Genomic DNA, 15,840 nt, shown 5'->3' on the forward strand with positions numbered 1-15,840 from the left:
AGTTTGGATCCATTGCTCCGTGTCCGCTTCTCTGGAGCAGCAGAAAACAACCTTTCTCCCTCCTCTATGTGACATCCTTTTATGTATTTGAACATGGCTATCATATCACCCCTTAACCTCCTCTTCTCCAGGCTAAACATGCCCAGCTCCCTTAGCTGTTCCTCATAAGGCATCGTTTCCAGGCCTTTGACCATTTTGGTTGCCCTCCTTTGCTGCAGAATGGCTTTCCCAAGGGTTGCTCTGCCTCCTTCCAGCAAGCCTTCCCAGGGGTTGCAAATAGGAATATGGAGTCTTTTCAACACTGGCCTGGTGGAATGCTCTGTCTCATGAGACCAGGGCCCTGCTGGATCTGATTTCTTTCTGCAGGGCCTGTAAGACAGAGTTGTTCCGCCTGGCCTTTGGCTTGGAACCAGCCTGATCCCCTCTTTCCTTTTCTTTCTGTGATGGAACCCCTATTTGGGGACTCTCCTGGCTTTTTTCTGGCCCACGTAGGACCAGTCTGGATAGTTGGCCTTGGTGAAGATTTGACGTTTTCTTCCCCCAAATAGTTTTTGATCTGGGCTTCCACCGAAATGATGCTGCATTTGAAGTAGTATTTTAATTTTGCTTTTAAGTTGTATCTTAGGGATGTGGGTGGTGCTGTGGGTTAAACCACAGAGCCTAGGACTTGCCAATCAGAAGGTCGGCGGTTCAAATCCCCGCGACGGGGTGAGCTCCCGTTGCTTGGTCCCTGCTCCTGCCAACCTAGCAGTTCGAAAGTACGTCAAAGTGCAAGTAAATAAATAGGTACTGCTCCAGTGGGAAGGTAAACGGCGTTTCCGTGCGCTGCTTTGTTTCGCCAGAAGCGGCTTAGTCATGCTGGCCACATGACTCGGAAGCTGTACGCTAGCTCCCTTGGCCAATAAAGCGAGATGAACGCTGTAACCCCAGAGTCGTTCACTACGGTCAGGGGTCCCTTTACCTTTACTAAGTTGTATTTTAATCAATTGTATTTATACCTGATATTAGCCGCCCTGAGCCTGGTCTTGGCTGGGGAGGGCGGGGTATAAATAAAAGTAATAAATTAATAAATAAATACCCAGCACATTTCCTATTTCAACACGAAAAGTACCCCTTGGTTGATCAATCCAGACAGCCCCCCCCCCCCGGCTGCTGCAGCTGTTTTTTTGGTGGTGAAGTTATACCATTCATTCTCACGTGTAAAACGAAGCCGAAATGGGATCCGTAGTATTTTATGTACTGTATTTTTTGCTCTATAAGACGCACCAGACCACAAGATGCACCTAGTTTTTGGAGGAGAAAAACAAGAAAAAAATATTCTGAATCTTAGAAGCTAGAACAGCAAGAGGGATCGCTGCGCAGTGAAAGCAGTGATCCCTCTTGCTGTTCTGGCTTCTGGGATAGCTGCGCAGCCTGCATTCGCTCCATAAAACGCACACACATTTCCCCTTACTTTTTAGGAGGGAAAAAGTGAGTCTTATAGAGCAAAAAATACGGTACTTATCGCATTTCTAGCCCACCTTTTTTCTCCAAGCAGCTGTCATGGTCCTCCTCTTCCTCATTTAATCTTCCCAGCGACCCTGTGAGGTAGACCAGGCTGAGGGTCAGCAACCGGCCCAAGGTCACCCGGTAATATTCATGGCCGTGGGGGGCAGGATTTGAACCCTGATCTCCCAGGTCCTTCTCCAACACTCTGATCCTCACAACAGCCTTGTGAGGTAGGCCAGGCTGAGAGGCAGGGACTGGCCCCCAAGGTCACGCAGGGAGTGGGGGGTTTGGACCTGGTCTCTCCCAGGGCCTAGTCTGGCTCTCTAACCACTACACCACACTGCCTGCTGGTGTGTCTGAAAAGGTGGCTGCCTGCCTGTGCCAAAATATGCAGCAGCGAAGGCGCTCAGCACCCGGCAGACCCTGTCAAACCCGCTTGCAAACAGGCGTCTAATTGCCTGGGGTGGCGGCGCCTCCTTCAGCCTCTGTGCCCATCAAAGGGCCCTTTGAGGAAAGCAAAACATCCGTTTTTCGCATGTCGGTCACGGCCTGCGCCTGCGGGCGTGTTGGAGAGGCAGCCGCTTTTGTTAAAACTCCAGAGCAGAATTCACGCCTGTCCTGGGCTTTGTGAGAAGCTCTAAATCCCAGAGCCTCCCAAGTTGCAGATGATCTGAAAAAGGCAGCTCCAAACAGAGACGCAGCGTTGCAAATTATTACATTGGGGGGACAGCGGTGGTTCAGTGGTTAGAGCAACCTGCTTTGCAGGGCAGCCGGCGTAGTGTCGTGTTTAATAATAATAATAATAAATTTTATTTATACCCCGCCCTCCCCAGCCAAGACCAGGCTCAGGGCAGCTAACAACCAATAATAAAAACAAGTTGATTAAAATACAATTTAAAAAACCAGATTAAAATATAACATTAAAACATTAGGATGCAGCCTCTTCATAGGAGGAGAAAGGAAAAAGAAAGAGGGGGAGGGAATCAAACTTAGAGGGCTGGACTTGGACCCGAGAAAGACCAGGGTTCGAATTCTTGCCCCTGCCCGTGCAGCTCACTGGATGCTACCTTGGGGGCCAGTCACTCCTCCCACCCTACCTTACAGGGTCGTTGTGAGGCGTCAATAAGAGGAGGGGAGCCATAGATGTTGCCTAGAGGTCTTGGGAGAAGAAGATGGAATGTAAAAGTAATAAACGTGGTAGATGACAGGTTCAGCCCCCTGGGGGCGACTGGGAAAGGCTCTCCAACCCTAAACCCTGGGGAGCTGCTGCCAGCCAGTGTGGAGCTATATGGGCCAACGACATGTTCCATAGGCAGTGTATTTTGCTTTGATGAGCATCGAACACAAAGCCTCCCTGTGGGGTCCGGCTTGTAAGAGATTTGGCTGGTGGCTGCCTGGCTCTCTCATCAGCAGGTGAACAAAATGGGTAGCCCGCCCCCCCCCCAGTGCACTAGCCAACCTGAGATCTAAGATGCCCATTTCTGACTTGCAGCCTCAAAACAGCTGCAAAGTGGATTTAGCCTTTGGCTGGATGGGGGCACATTTCTGAAGAGTGCAGCTTCCAATTTCCCCGTTTGGGTGGGTAATGTGCAAATTCAAGATGTTCCTCCCCCCCCCCCAATTTCAAGATGTCTCTATTCCACCCTGAAATGGAATCATAGAGTTGGAAGGGACCTCCAGCGGTCATCTGGCCCCAACCCCCAGTCGAAGGACTCATCCCAAACCATTTGAAAGGGTTAATCGGCCGGACGGATCCTGCACCTGGGAATGGGGATGGCCTGTCCAGGAAGGGCCCTGTTCACCTGGCCCGGATCGTGGCCACTGACGGACCCCCTCCCTTTTTCCACAGGGGGAGGAAATCCTGGCAGCGCTGAGGGAGGTGCCCAGCAGAGGCGTCACCCTGCGGATAGCCGTCAATCCTCCTTCCTCCCGGATGCCCTGCTCTGACCTGCAGCTGCTGGAGGAGAGCGGTGAGAGAGAGAGAGAGCGCGCCTGGATTTCAGCATGGGGGGGGCGGGGGGTCCTCCTCTCTGTACCCCCCCAAAGAGACAGCCATGATCATAATAATCATAATAATCATATTCTTTACACCCTGCCCCTCTGGCTGGGTTTCCCCAGCCACTCTGGGCAGCTTCCAACAAAATATTAAAAACACAATTAAACATCAGACATTAAAAACTTCCCTAAACAGGGCTGCCTTCAGATGTCTTCTAAAAGTCAGATACAGTGGACGCTCAGGTTGCGAATGTGATCCATGTGGGAGGCACGTTCGCAACCCACAGGATTCGCAACTCACCGCGTCTGCGCAGGCGCAGGTTGCGATTCGGCGCTTCTGTGCATGTGCAAAGTGCGATTTAGTGTTTCTGCACATGCGCGAGTGCCGAAACCCAGAAGTAACCCATTCTGGTACTTCCAGGTTCGGTGCAGTGCGCAACCCAAAAACACGCAACCTGAACTGTCTGTAACCTGAGGTATGACTGTAGTTATTTATTTCCTTGGTATTGATTTTAATGATGGTTTTCATGCAACTACAAAGCGGGCGGGGAGAATTCAGAAAGGAGGGACAGGAATTCAATAAGAAAAGGTGTAACAAAACAAAACAAAACAAGATATATGTTTGGAGTTATGAAATAATTGGGAAGATTTAATAAAACCCAGAAGCAAAAGGCTTTGAATTCAGGGGCTGCTTAGCTTAGAAGATGACAGAGATGGGTAAAATTATGTAAGAGACTTCCCCCCCCCCTCGCTCGTAATACTAGAACGAGGAGCCCCGCCATAGAAGGTGCTTTCTCTTGCAAGAGATTCAGGCCAGACCTGCTGAAAGGGCTCAATTACTATTGGTCGCTTGCAGGATCAGAGAGGCAGGTCCTCGCCCCGAGGAGCCTCCACTCTTAAAACCAAGTGTATGGGCTGGATTTGCGGGCGAGGCTGTAAAAGGTGCTGAGAACTAGCAGTGCCCTTCCTTGTCTTGTTCCCAAACTCCTCCAGGTGCTCAGATCCGCAAAGTCAACTTCCCGGAACTGACCGGGGGGGTCTTGCACACCAAATTCTGGATCGTGGACCAGCAACACATCTTCCTTGGCAGCGCGAACATGGACTGGCGCGCCCTCACCCAGGTGATGCCCACGACCCTCCGGGAGGGGAGAGGAGGGGTGGGGTGGGGCCCCCCGTCCTGGCTTGTGGGACTGGGGCCAGAGTTATTATCTTTACGGAACGGTTGGGACCTGGCCTGATAGTTTCTGTGGTCACCGGCTAGAGAGAGTCCACCTCTCACATCAGAAGTGGGGGCTCAGGGGTTCCCCTCGGCTGCAGCAGCACCCCACTTCCCCAAGTGGGGAGGGAGGGAGGCCCACCAGGAGGCCAACATGTTGTTGTTGTTGTTTAGTCGTTTAGTTGTGTCCGACTCTTCGTGACCCCCTGGACCAGAGCACGCCAGGCACTCCTGTCTTCCACTGCCTCCCGCAGTTGGGTCAAACTCATGCTGGTAGCTTCGAAAACACTGTCCAACCATCTCATCCTCTGTCGTCCCCTTCCCCTTGTGCCCTCCATCTTTCCCAACACTAGGGTCTTTTCCAGGGAGTCTTCTTTTCTCATGAGGTGGCCAAAGTATTGGAGCCTCGGCTTCAGGATCTGTCCTTCCAGTGCTGAGGGCTGATTTCCTTCAGAATGGAGAGGTTTGATCTTCTTGCAGTCCATGGGACTCTCAAGAGTCTCCTCCAGCACCAGAATTCAAAAGCATCCATTCTTTGGCGATCAGCCTTCTTTATGGTCCAGCTCTCCCTTCCATACATCACTGCGGGGAAAACCATAGCTTGAACTATACGGACCTTTGTTGGCAAGGTGATGTCTCTGCTTTTTAAGATGCTGTCTAGGTTTGTCATTGCTTTTCTCCCAAGAAGCAGTCGTCTTTTAATTTCGTGAGTGCTGTCACCATCTGCAGTGATCATGAAGCCCAAGAAAGTAAAATCTCTCACTGCCTCCATTTCTTCCCCTTCTATTTGCCAGGAGGTTATTGGCCCAGTGGGAGGCCAACATAATATATAATATATAATAATAATAATAATAATAATAATAATAATAATAATAATAATAATTTATTATTTATACCCCACCCATCTGGCTGGGTTTCCCCAGCCACTCTGGGCTGCTTCCAACAGAATATTAAAAACAATACAGCATCAGACATTAAAAACTTCCCTAAATAGGGCCGCCTTCAGTTGTCTTTTAAAAGTAAAATAGTTGTTTATTGCCTTGATATTTGATGGGAGGGCGTTCCACAGGGCAGGGGCCACTACCAAGAAGGCCCTCTGCCTGGTTCCCGGTAGCTTGGCTTCTCGCAGGTAGGGAACTGCCAGAAGGCCCTCAGAGTTGGACCTCAGTGTCTGGGCTAAAAGATGGGGGTGGAGATGCTCTTTCAGGTATACTGGGCCTTTGAGGCCATTTAGGGCTTTAAAGGTCAGCACCAACACTTGGTTCGCCTCCGGGTATGCAGGGGAAATTCTTTTTACTCACCCGAGCATTAGGCAATCATATGAGCAGCTGCTTTTAGTAAATAAAAATAAAACCGGCATCTCATCTCCCGCTTTTAATCTGGGTGTCTTTTTCGACGTATTTGTGTTCATGCTGTTGTGAACCCGCCTCCTATCATATCCAGCAAGGTGAATGGTGGCATATTGGCATTTTTAAGTCAGCCTTTGCCAACCGGGCACCCTCCATGTGTTGTTCAGCTGCAGATGTCCTCCTCCCCAGCCAGGATCACTGTGCTCCTTCCAGACCATGGTGTCCTATGGCTTTGCTGCAGATAATAGCCCAAAGGAGCAGCTCGGAATTAAACTGTGGAACTCCCCGCCACAGGAGGCAGCCATGGCCACCAACTTGTTGTTGTTTAGTCATTTAGTCGTGTCCGACTCTTTGTGACCCCATGGACCAGAGCACGCCAGGAACTCCTGTCTTCCACTGCCTTCCGCAGTTTGGTCAGACTCATGTTCGTGGCTTCGAGAACACTGTCCCACCATCTCGTCCTCTCTCATCCCCTTCTCCTTGTGCCCTCCATCTTTCCCAGCATCAGGGTCTTTTCCAGGGAGTCTTCTCTTCTCCTGAGGTGGCCAAAGTCTTGGAGCCTCAGCTTCAGGATCTGTCCTTCCAGTGAGCACTCAGGGCTGATTTCCTTCAGAATGGAGAGGTTGGATCTTCTTGCAGTCCATGGGACTCTCAAGAGTCTCCTCCAGCACCAGAATTCAAAAGCATCCATTCTTCGGCGATCAGCCTTCTTTATGGTCCAGCTCTCACTTCCATACATCACTACTGGGAAAACCATAGCTTTTACTATACGGACCTTTGTTGGCAAGGTGATGTCTCTGCTTTTTAAGATGCCACCAACTTAGATGGCTTTAAAAGAGGAATAGACCAATTCATGGAGGAGGAGAGGGCTCTCGAAGGCTCCTAGCCAGGATGGCTCTGCAGTTGGACGCAGCAATGCTTCTGATTGCCAGGTGCTGCAAACCACAGGAAGGGAGAGTTTCTCTTCTATTTTAATCCTGCTTGTGTGTTTCCCATTGGGGCATCTGCTTGGCCCCTGAGAGAACAGGATGCTGGACTGCATAAGCCATTGGCCTGGTCCAGTAGGCCGTTCCTATTTTCTTGTGGAACCTCCAGGCCCAGAGCATAGCTGTCAACTTACAGATTTGAAAATAAGGGATCAGCAGCCAAAATAAGGGATTTTCCAAGGGGCACAGGTATGTTCAACTTCTGAGCCCCTCCGAGCCAAAGACAGAAAGCCCAGCCAGCAGCCAAACGAAGCCTCAAGCGGTGGTTCCCACAGCGCAGCAACCCAGCAAAGGGGATGCAGCAAGGAAAACCACCGTCACCTCTCCGCTTGGAAGCGCTGAGCAAAGGCGAGTCCCCAGGCAACGCGGCCGATTTGATCGGCACAAGGCATGCAAGCTCCACCCCCTAGTCGTTCTTAGACTCCTTATTGGGTGAGCAACGCAGCTAAGCAACACAGTTGGAGCCTCTCTCCTCCCTGGCTGGCAGGAAGGGAGGGAGGGAGAGGAGCTGCTTCCTTGGAAACCCAGGAAATTTAAGGGACATCATCAATAAGGGACAGCAGCGGGACACGGCGCTGGGATAAGGGACTTTCCCGCCAAATAAGGGACAGTTGACAGCTATGGCCCAGAGGCAGTCTATCTCAATTTCTTGGTTATTAGGGGCGTTTGGCCACTGGAAGGCCAGACTAGATGGGGGCTCTTTGGCCTGATGCAGCAGCTGGGCTCCTCTTATCTTCTTATCAGGGCACCAGGTTGCCAAAGGCTGCTTGGGTCAAGATGGGACTACTACCCTCTGGGGCTGATTTCTTTTTTTATATATATGCATTATTATTATTTTTTTAACATATCGTTTCCAACAATCATATAACATTACTTCTTATCTTACACAATATTTTAGACTTCTGTCAACACCTCTGATGATTTCCCGTTCTTTACCACTTATTCTGCATTTCTTAATTTCTCTATTACTCTTAATTATCCTTAACTAATAATTCTCCTCGTAGTCTTCCTTGCAATACTTCAAATAGCCCTCCTTACAGAACTTCTTGCAGTCCTGATAGCGTAATCTGTTCATTACAATTGCTTTTCAAATAGTTCATGTATTTAGTCTTCTAAGAATCTCTGGTTCCGCAGCTTTCGAATCCTTCCTGTTAATTTGTCCAATTCCTCGTAGTACATCAACTTCATCCACCATTCTTCTTTTGTCGGTAATTCTCCTTGCTTCTATTTTTCCTCTGGGGCTGATTTCAGGTGTCCCTGGTGCTTCTCCCCTTAAATCCTGCAGCCTGCATCAACTGCACCTGGGCTCTATCCTGCGGCCTCCTGCTAACCTCTCCTTTTCTCGGCCTGCAGGTGAAGGAGCTGGGCATGGCTATCTACAACTGCAGCTGCCTGGCGCAGGACTTGGGGAAGATGTTTGAGGCCTACTGGGCTCTGGGCCTGCCCAACGCCACCATCCCGTCGCCCTGGCCAGCCAATTACTCCACCTCCTATAACAAGGAGACGCCGCTGGAGCTGGAGCTGAACGGCACGGAGGCCGGGGTCTACTTCTCGGTGAGATGGGAGGGCAGGGGCCCCCTCTGCTCAAGACCCCCTGCTCCAGTCTCTGCTGGCATCCTTGGTGCTCAGAGATGCTGGGGGCCGACTCGGGGGGGGGGGGGGTTCCTTTACGATACGATACCTTTATTGTCATTGTCCCATACAGAACAATGAAATTGAAAAATCTACATAAGACATTCAAAACCCCCTAAAAACTCTGAAACCCCATTTTAAATACAATATACCGCATTTTTCGCTCTATAGAATGCACTTTTCTCCCTCCAAAAATTGAGGAGAAATGTGTGTGTGTCCTATGGAGCGAATGCAGGCTCCTTGGCTTCAGCGATAGCAACGCGAAGCCTCCAAAGCGCGGAGGGATCTCGCGCTGCGCTCCGAAGGCTTCGGGTTCCTTTTGCTGAAGCTGGGAGAGCAAGAATCTCCTGGCATCAGCGAAAGGAACCCGAAGCCTTTGGAGCGGAGCGTGAGGTCCTGCTGCACTCCAAAGGCTTCGCAACCTTGCCTCCACTCCCGGACCTGTTCTGGGGGCTGGGATCAGGGGAAGCTCGGGCTCCCCCCGCCCCAGCCCCGCGGCTAAAAACGAAGCTAAGACAGTGCCAAAGCCGCACGCAGCCTCTCCCGGCTGGAGAGGTTCCACGCAGCTAAAGAGGAAGCCAAGACAGCCAGCGGGATGGATTTTTTTTCTTGATTTCCCCCCCAAAAAACTAGGTGTGCCTTATGGTCTGGTGCGCCTTATGGAGCGAAAAATACGGTACTCCTATAGAGACACCTTATACTGCATTTAAAACCAGAATTGCATTTGGGTAGAAACTGTTTCTCAGGCGGCTAGTCCTAGTCTTTATGACCCTGTACCTTCTTCCAGAAGGCAGAAGCTGAAAGAGATCATTTCTGGGGTGTGCACTATCCTGCGCTATCTCTGCAGCTTTCTCATGACACCTGGAAGCGTAGATTTGATCCAAGGTGGGAAGAGTGCACCCAATTATTCTCTCCGCAGTCTTTACAACCCTGGACAGCATTGTTTTTTCCCTGACTGTGCAGCTCCCAAACCACACACACAGACCATAAGTTAATACACTCTCAAATGTACAATGGTAAAATGCCATCAACAGGTCCTTTGAGAGATTGTTTTTCCGGAGGATTCTCAGAAAATATAACCTCTGCTGTGCTCTTTTCATCAGGTCTTGGTTGTTTTCTCCTTTAACTGTTTGGTTCCATAAAACAATTTCTTATTATTTCTGAGAAACTGACATGTATCGGGTTGCAGCTAAACCTATGGATTCTGCCTCCATTTGCCGGCCATTTGTTCCTTACCCAACAGGAAAGTCACAGGGGTGGCAAGTCCCAATGAAATGTGGCTTTATTTGGCGTTCATAACATTTGGCTTGCGCTCTTTCTGTATCAGGTCGCTTTTTGTCATAGCAAATAATTCAGTCATTGGTCTCTAAAGAATGCACTTTATTTCACAAGGTAACGGCATTGACCCCTGGTTAGGTTTCTCCGTGCCTTCCTCCCGTTATTTCATATTCCCTCCGGGATTGTTACTTTAGCTCATGGGTAGGCAAACTAAGGCCCGGGGGCTGGATCTGGCCCAATCGCCTTCTAAATCCGGCCTGTGGACGGTCCAGGAATCAGCGTGTTTTTACATGAGTAGAATGTGTGCTTTTATTTAAAATGCATCTCTGGGTTATTTGTGGGGCATAGGAATTCGTTCATCCCCCCCCCAAAATATAGTCCAGCCCCCCACAAGGTCTTTTTTTTTTTATAATGTCTTTATTGAGTTTCATTTGGACACAAAATACAAAAAAAAAAAATACAAGAAAAAGCGAAGCAGATACATTTGAGAAGAAAAACACAAATGCAGCTACTTACTAAGTATCTTAACAAAGAAAAAAGAACTTCAAAAAGGAAAAAAGAAAAGGGGCATTTAAAAGTAAGAAAAGATAGAAACCACATCCAAAAAAAAGATAAAGCAAAAGAAAAAGCAAAAAGAAAGACTGATACACTAAAAAAAAACCGAACTTCCTTCCCTGCTGATTTCGGATTTCTGCTTTTAATAGTTTGGTTTTTACAGCTGGTATTAATAGATGGTTTATGCACCGGAAGTTTTATAACTGACCTGCTATAGTTGGTAAGTTTCCTAATTCGTCTTCACAGCCCCCCACAAGGTCTAAGGGACAGTGGACCGGCCCCCTGCTGCAAAAGTTTGCTGACCCCTGCATTTAACTCCATAGCAAAGTCCTGAAGATTCAATAAAAATTTTAAAAACCTCATTCTGAAAAAAACCCTGCCCAGGCAGCCCAGGATGTCGACTGTGTGCCTGACTTTTGGGTGCCTGTCCTCCTCCTCCTCCTTTCCTGAGTCTCTTTTCCCTCTGCCTGCCTCCAGAGTGCCCCCCCTGCGCTGTGCGCCACAGGGCGGACAGAGGACCTCCAGTCCCTGGTGAGCATCATTGATGACGCCGATGAGTTTGTTCACATTGAGGTGATGAGCTACCTGCCTACCATGGAATTCTCGCACCCCAAGAGGTAAGCGTGCAGCTGATGGGGGGGGCAGCTCTTCTCCCTCCCCTCCCTTGGCTGTGGGAAGGATAAGCTTTACAAGCCAAGCAGCACCGGCCAGGAAGCCATTGCAGAGGCTCCTGCTGATGCAACAGGGCTTCTCCTTCCGCCTGCCTCCCCCAAATCCACTCTGGGGAAGAGCCAGAATATGGGGAGGTCATTCCGCCTGGCAAACAGAAATGAATTGTACAGTTGGGTGGCCAGAACTGGCCCCAAAGCCACCCAGATCCATCTGCCACCCCATGGATATTTCTGTCGCCATAGCATCTCTCTCTCTCTCTCTCTCTCTCTCTCTCTGTGTCTCTCTAAGTTTTTATTTATACTTTTCAAGTTTATACATTTCATTAGTTTTACAATCAATTTGATATTTCAAAGTTTGACTTCCTCCTCTTTTTGCGGTTCCTTAAATTTATTTTTTAATATCTCCTGTATATCCAAATTCATTTAATTTGCTCATTTAATTATCTACTTTAAATATATACTCTTATCAAACTGCAGGTTATTACAATAATCCTGCTAATGTTTTTATGTGTTTGCAATTTATCTGTAAAGATTCAATAAACCATTTCCATTCTTTTATAAAACGTTTGTTACCTTGATTTCTTATTCTTCTGGTAAATTTTGCCATTTCTGCATATTCCATAAGTTTTTGCATCCATTCATATTTTGCGCTCTCTTCTTTGACCCTCATTAAGAGGTTCTTTAATTCCTCCTTACTTTCTGCCATCAAAGTTGTGTCATCTGCTTATCTGAGGTTGTTGATATTTCTTCCGGCAATCTTAATTCCATTTTGGGATTCATCCATGACGGAGTCTCAGACTATAACATGCTGTAAATTTTATATCCGTATTCCACAATCGTTCCCGTGCTTCCGTATCTACATTATAACCAATATCTATTGCCCAGTGTATCACTGAATATTTTACTTGCTCAAGTTAAAAAACCCATGGAAATTTCTGGCACCATAAAGGGTAAAGGTAAAGGGACCCCTGACCATTAGGTCCAGTCGTGGCCGACTCTGGGGTTGCGGCGCTCATCTCGCTTTATTGGCCGAGTGAGCCGGCGTACAGCTTCCGGGTCATGTGGCCAGCATGACTAAGCCGCTTCTGGCGAACCAGAGCAGCGCACGGAAACGCCGTTTACCTTCCCGCCGGAGTGGTACCTATTTATCTACTTGCACTTTGACGTGCTTTCAAACTGCTAGGTTGGCAGGAGCAGGGACCGAGCAACGGGAGCTCACCCCGTCGCGGGGATTCGAACCACTGACCTTCTGATCGGCAAGTCCTAGGCTCTGTGGTTTAACCCACAGCGCCACCTGCGTCCCTTCTGGCACCATAGCACCTTTCAATGTCCATCTTATGCTGTCCCCGTTTGAGCGGCGCTAGAGCGGGTGGCGGGCTGCCCCATGTCAGAGGTGGCAATGCAGGATGTGGCCCCGACGCTCTTGCTTCCTTCTTCTGCTCAGGTTCTGGCCAGTGATTGACGACCACTTGCGGAAGGTGGCTTACGAGAGGAGAGTCCGTGTGCGACTCCTGGTCGGATGCTGGAGGCATTCCAAGGCCAATATGTTTCCCTTCCTGCGTTCCCTGGCTGCCATGCACGACGTCCGCACCCACTACAACATGGAAGTGGTAAGGACACCCCCGTTGGCAGGGACGGGGCTCCCCAGCCCTGGATGACTGGACTCCAGGGCCGTCTTAAGCATATCTGGCGCTGTGGTGCAAAAATCCCTCCAGCCCCCCCCACCCCGTTTCCCAGAGTTGTTGACTTTTTCCCAAGCCTCTGTGGGGACTGCTCTATTGGTAAAACCTATTTGGTGTTTCGCAACTTTCGGACTAGTTGCGGGACCTTAGCCAGACCTAGCAGAGTAAACGCAGAATCCATGGAAGCAATTGGCGACTTGGCTGCGGACAGGATAGACGAAGCAGGAACCAGGAACTTGTAGTTAGGTGTTTATTATATACAGTGGACTATTTACAGGAACAGAACACAGATCTTTTGCTATCTCTCTTTGACACGACTCACAACTCCTTCACTGAACCACTGAACTCACGAACTCCAAACTAATGCATTCCAGTTGGTAGGCCATTAATTACAGTGGTGCCTCGCAAGATGAAAAGAATCCGTTCCGCGAGTCTCTTCATCTAGCGGTTTTTTTGTCTTGCGAAGCAAGCCCATTGACGGCTTAGCGGATTAGCGCTATTAGCAGTTTAGCGGCTTTTAGCAGCTTATCAGCTTAGCGGATAAGCGGATAAGCGGCTTAGTGGCTTAGAAAAAGGGGGGGGGAAGGGGAAAAAACTGCAGGAACTCACAAGACATTTTCGTCTTGCGAAGCAAGCCCATAGGAAATTCGTTTTGCGAAGCACCTCCAAAACGGAAAACTCTTTCGTCTAGCGAGTTTTCCATCTTGCGAGGCATTCTCCTTGCCGGGCACCACTGTATTACTCCTTTGAGAAAGCTTGACCAATCAGGGAGCGGTCTCTAGTCTCTGTTATCACCAGGCAGACTTACTCCTTCAGATTGCCTTCTGACTGTCTGCCAAACCTTAATTGACTGTGTGAGTAGCTGCACGTTTCCCAACACGCTCTCCTCCCGCGTAGGCTTGGGAAGGAAGCTGCCAGCCATATAGTTGGTGGGGTGCAGCTTCTATCCTAAGGCTCTGCAGGAGGAGAGCCATACCTGCAAAGGCTTAGGATGGAAGCTGCGCCCCATCAACTATATGGCTGGCAGGAATGCAGCTTCTTTCCCAAGACAATCTGGCAACAGTGGCTCATGTTCTCCTGTCCTGTCCCCTTTATAAAGATCTGAGGAACGAGATCATCACCTCACTCTTACTTACCACCCCAGGCCGTCCATCTGCGACCACATTGTTCGTTCTTTTATCAGATCAAAATGATCAGACAGCAGCAAAGGTTGCTAGGTTTATCGAGGGTGCAATGAGATTAAGGGCCACTATCTGAACGATAATCTTGGTCATTTGATTGCCCTTTTCATTCATTGTTGTCTTTTTAAATGTATATATTGCTTGTTTTATGTTGCTATGGCCGTTGGCTAATGCGAATAAAATTTATCTATCTTCCTTCCCAAGTCTCCGCGGGAGGAGAGTGATCCTCGCAGAGGCTTTGGATGGAAGTTGCGCCCCACCAACTAGAGGGCTGGCGGGGCACAGCTGGCGGGCGTGCAGAGAAAGGGGTGGCTGCCGGCAAGGCCACGCAGCTCCCCCTCTCGATGCGGCGCCCCTGAGAGGCCAGCGCCCTGGCCCAATGCGCTGAGGTGTTCCCAAAGCAAAGGAAGGATTGAACTCTGATTAATAAGAATACACACAGAGGCTTGAACCAGCCAGACTCTGGGAAGAGTGCGTATAATAATCTCTACATGCCTCCACCCCCTGGCCCAGGTCGTTTTATTCACAAAAGAACTTTTTTTAAAAATATTTTTTATTCAGATTTTTTTTAAAAAAACACATAAACAAAAAGCCAAACACAACACATAATACAAACAAACCAAATCAAAAACAAACACATATAATTTCACAATCTTATTTTCATATACCTTCTTTCCTCCGACTTCCCCATACCTCCCTTTCGCTGCATCCTTATTTTACATTTTTTTTTTTTTAGCAACCCTTTAATCCATTAATCCCTTTAGTTCCCTTTCATTAAGTTTTCTTTAATTTTTTAGTTACAGCTGTAATTCTCTGTTTCTTACCCCTTGACATCTTAACACTCCTCAATTTTACAACAGTTTTTAAGATACATTTTAAATTTCTTCCAGTCTTCTTCCACTGTCTCTTTCCCCTGGTCGCGGATTCTGCCGGTCATCTCTGCCAGTCCCATAAAGTCAATCACCTTTGTCTGCCATTCTTCCAGAGTAGGTAGTTCTTGCATCTTCCAATACTTTGCCAGTAGAATTCTTGCTGCTGTAGTAGCATACATAAAAAAGGTCCTATCCTTTTTTGACACCAATTGGCCAACCATACCAAGGAGAAAAGCCTCAGGTTTCTTAGGGAAGGTCCACTTAAGGACTTTCTTAATTTCATTATAGATCATTTCCCAAAAGGCTTTAACCCTCGGGCAGGTCCACCAAAGGTGATAAAAAGTACCTTCAGTCTCATTGCATTTCCAACATTTGTTATTGGGCAAATGGTAAATTTTTGCAAGCTTGACTGGGGTCATGTACCACCTATAGATCATTTTCATTATGTTTTCTTTTAAGGCATTACATGCCGTAAATTTAACACCGGTGGTCCATAACTGTTCCCAGTCAGAAAACATAATGTCATGACCGATGTCTTGTGCCCATTTAATCATAGCTGATTTCACCATTTCATCCTGTGTATTCCATTTCAACAGCAAGTTATACATTCTTGACAAATTTTTTGTATTGGGTTCTAACAATTCTGTTTCTAATTTTGACCTCTCCTTCTGAAATCCAATTTTCCTGTCCTGCTTAAATGTCTCGTTTATCTGATGGTAGTGCAACCAATCTCGAACTTTGGACTTTAATTTCTCATAACTCTGAAGTTTAACCTTTTCACCATTTTGTTCTAGAATTTCACAATATTTTGGCCATTTAGAGTCCATATTAAGTTTTTTCACTGCCTTAGCTTCCATTGGTGACAACCACCTGGGAGTTTTACTTTCCAACAGATCCTTATATCTAATCCAAACATTATATAATGCTTTTCTGAC

At 48.1% G+C, this 15,840-nt stretch overlaps 1 protein-coding gene across 1 annotated transcript in view; it reads left to right on the forward strand.

Moving 5' to 3' along the window:
* PLD3 (phospholipase D family member 3) overlaps window positions 1–15,840 on the forward strand; it is a 32,771-nt gene that overhangs the window by 13,167 nt on the left and 3,764 nt on the right. Inside the window, 5 exon segments of the mRNA XM_081869017.1 lie at window positions 3,338–3,458; window positions 4,477–4,604; window positions 8,388–8,588; window positions 10,977–11,116; window positions 12,615–12,780. Of these exon segments, the coding sequence (XP_081725143.1) occupies window positions 3,338–3,458; window positions 4,477–4,604; window positions 8,388–8,588; window positions 10,977–11,116; window positions 12,615–12,780 (756 nt within the window).

This window comes from Podarcis erhardii (assembly GCF_964252035.2).
Source record: "Podarcis erhardii genome assembly, chromosome: 7".
Classification (NCBI taxonomy): domain Eukaryota; kingdom Metazoa; phylum Chordata; class Lepidosauria; order Squamata; family Lacertidae; genus Podarcis; species Podarcis erhardii.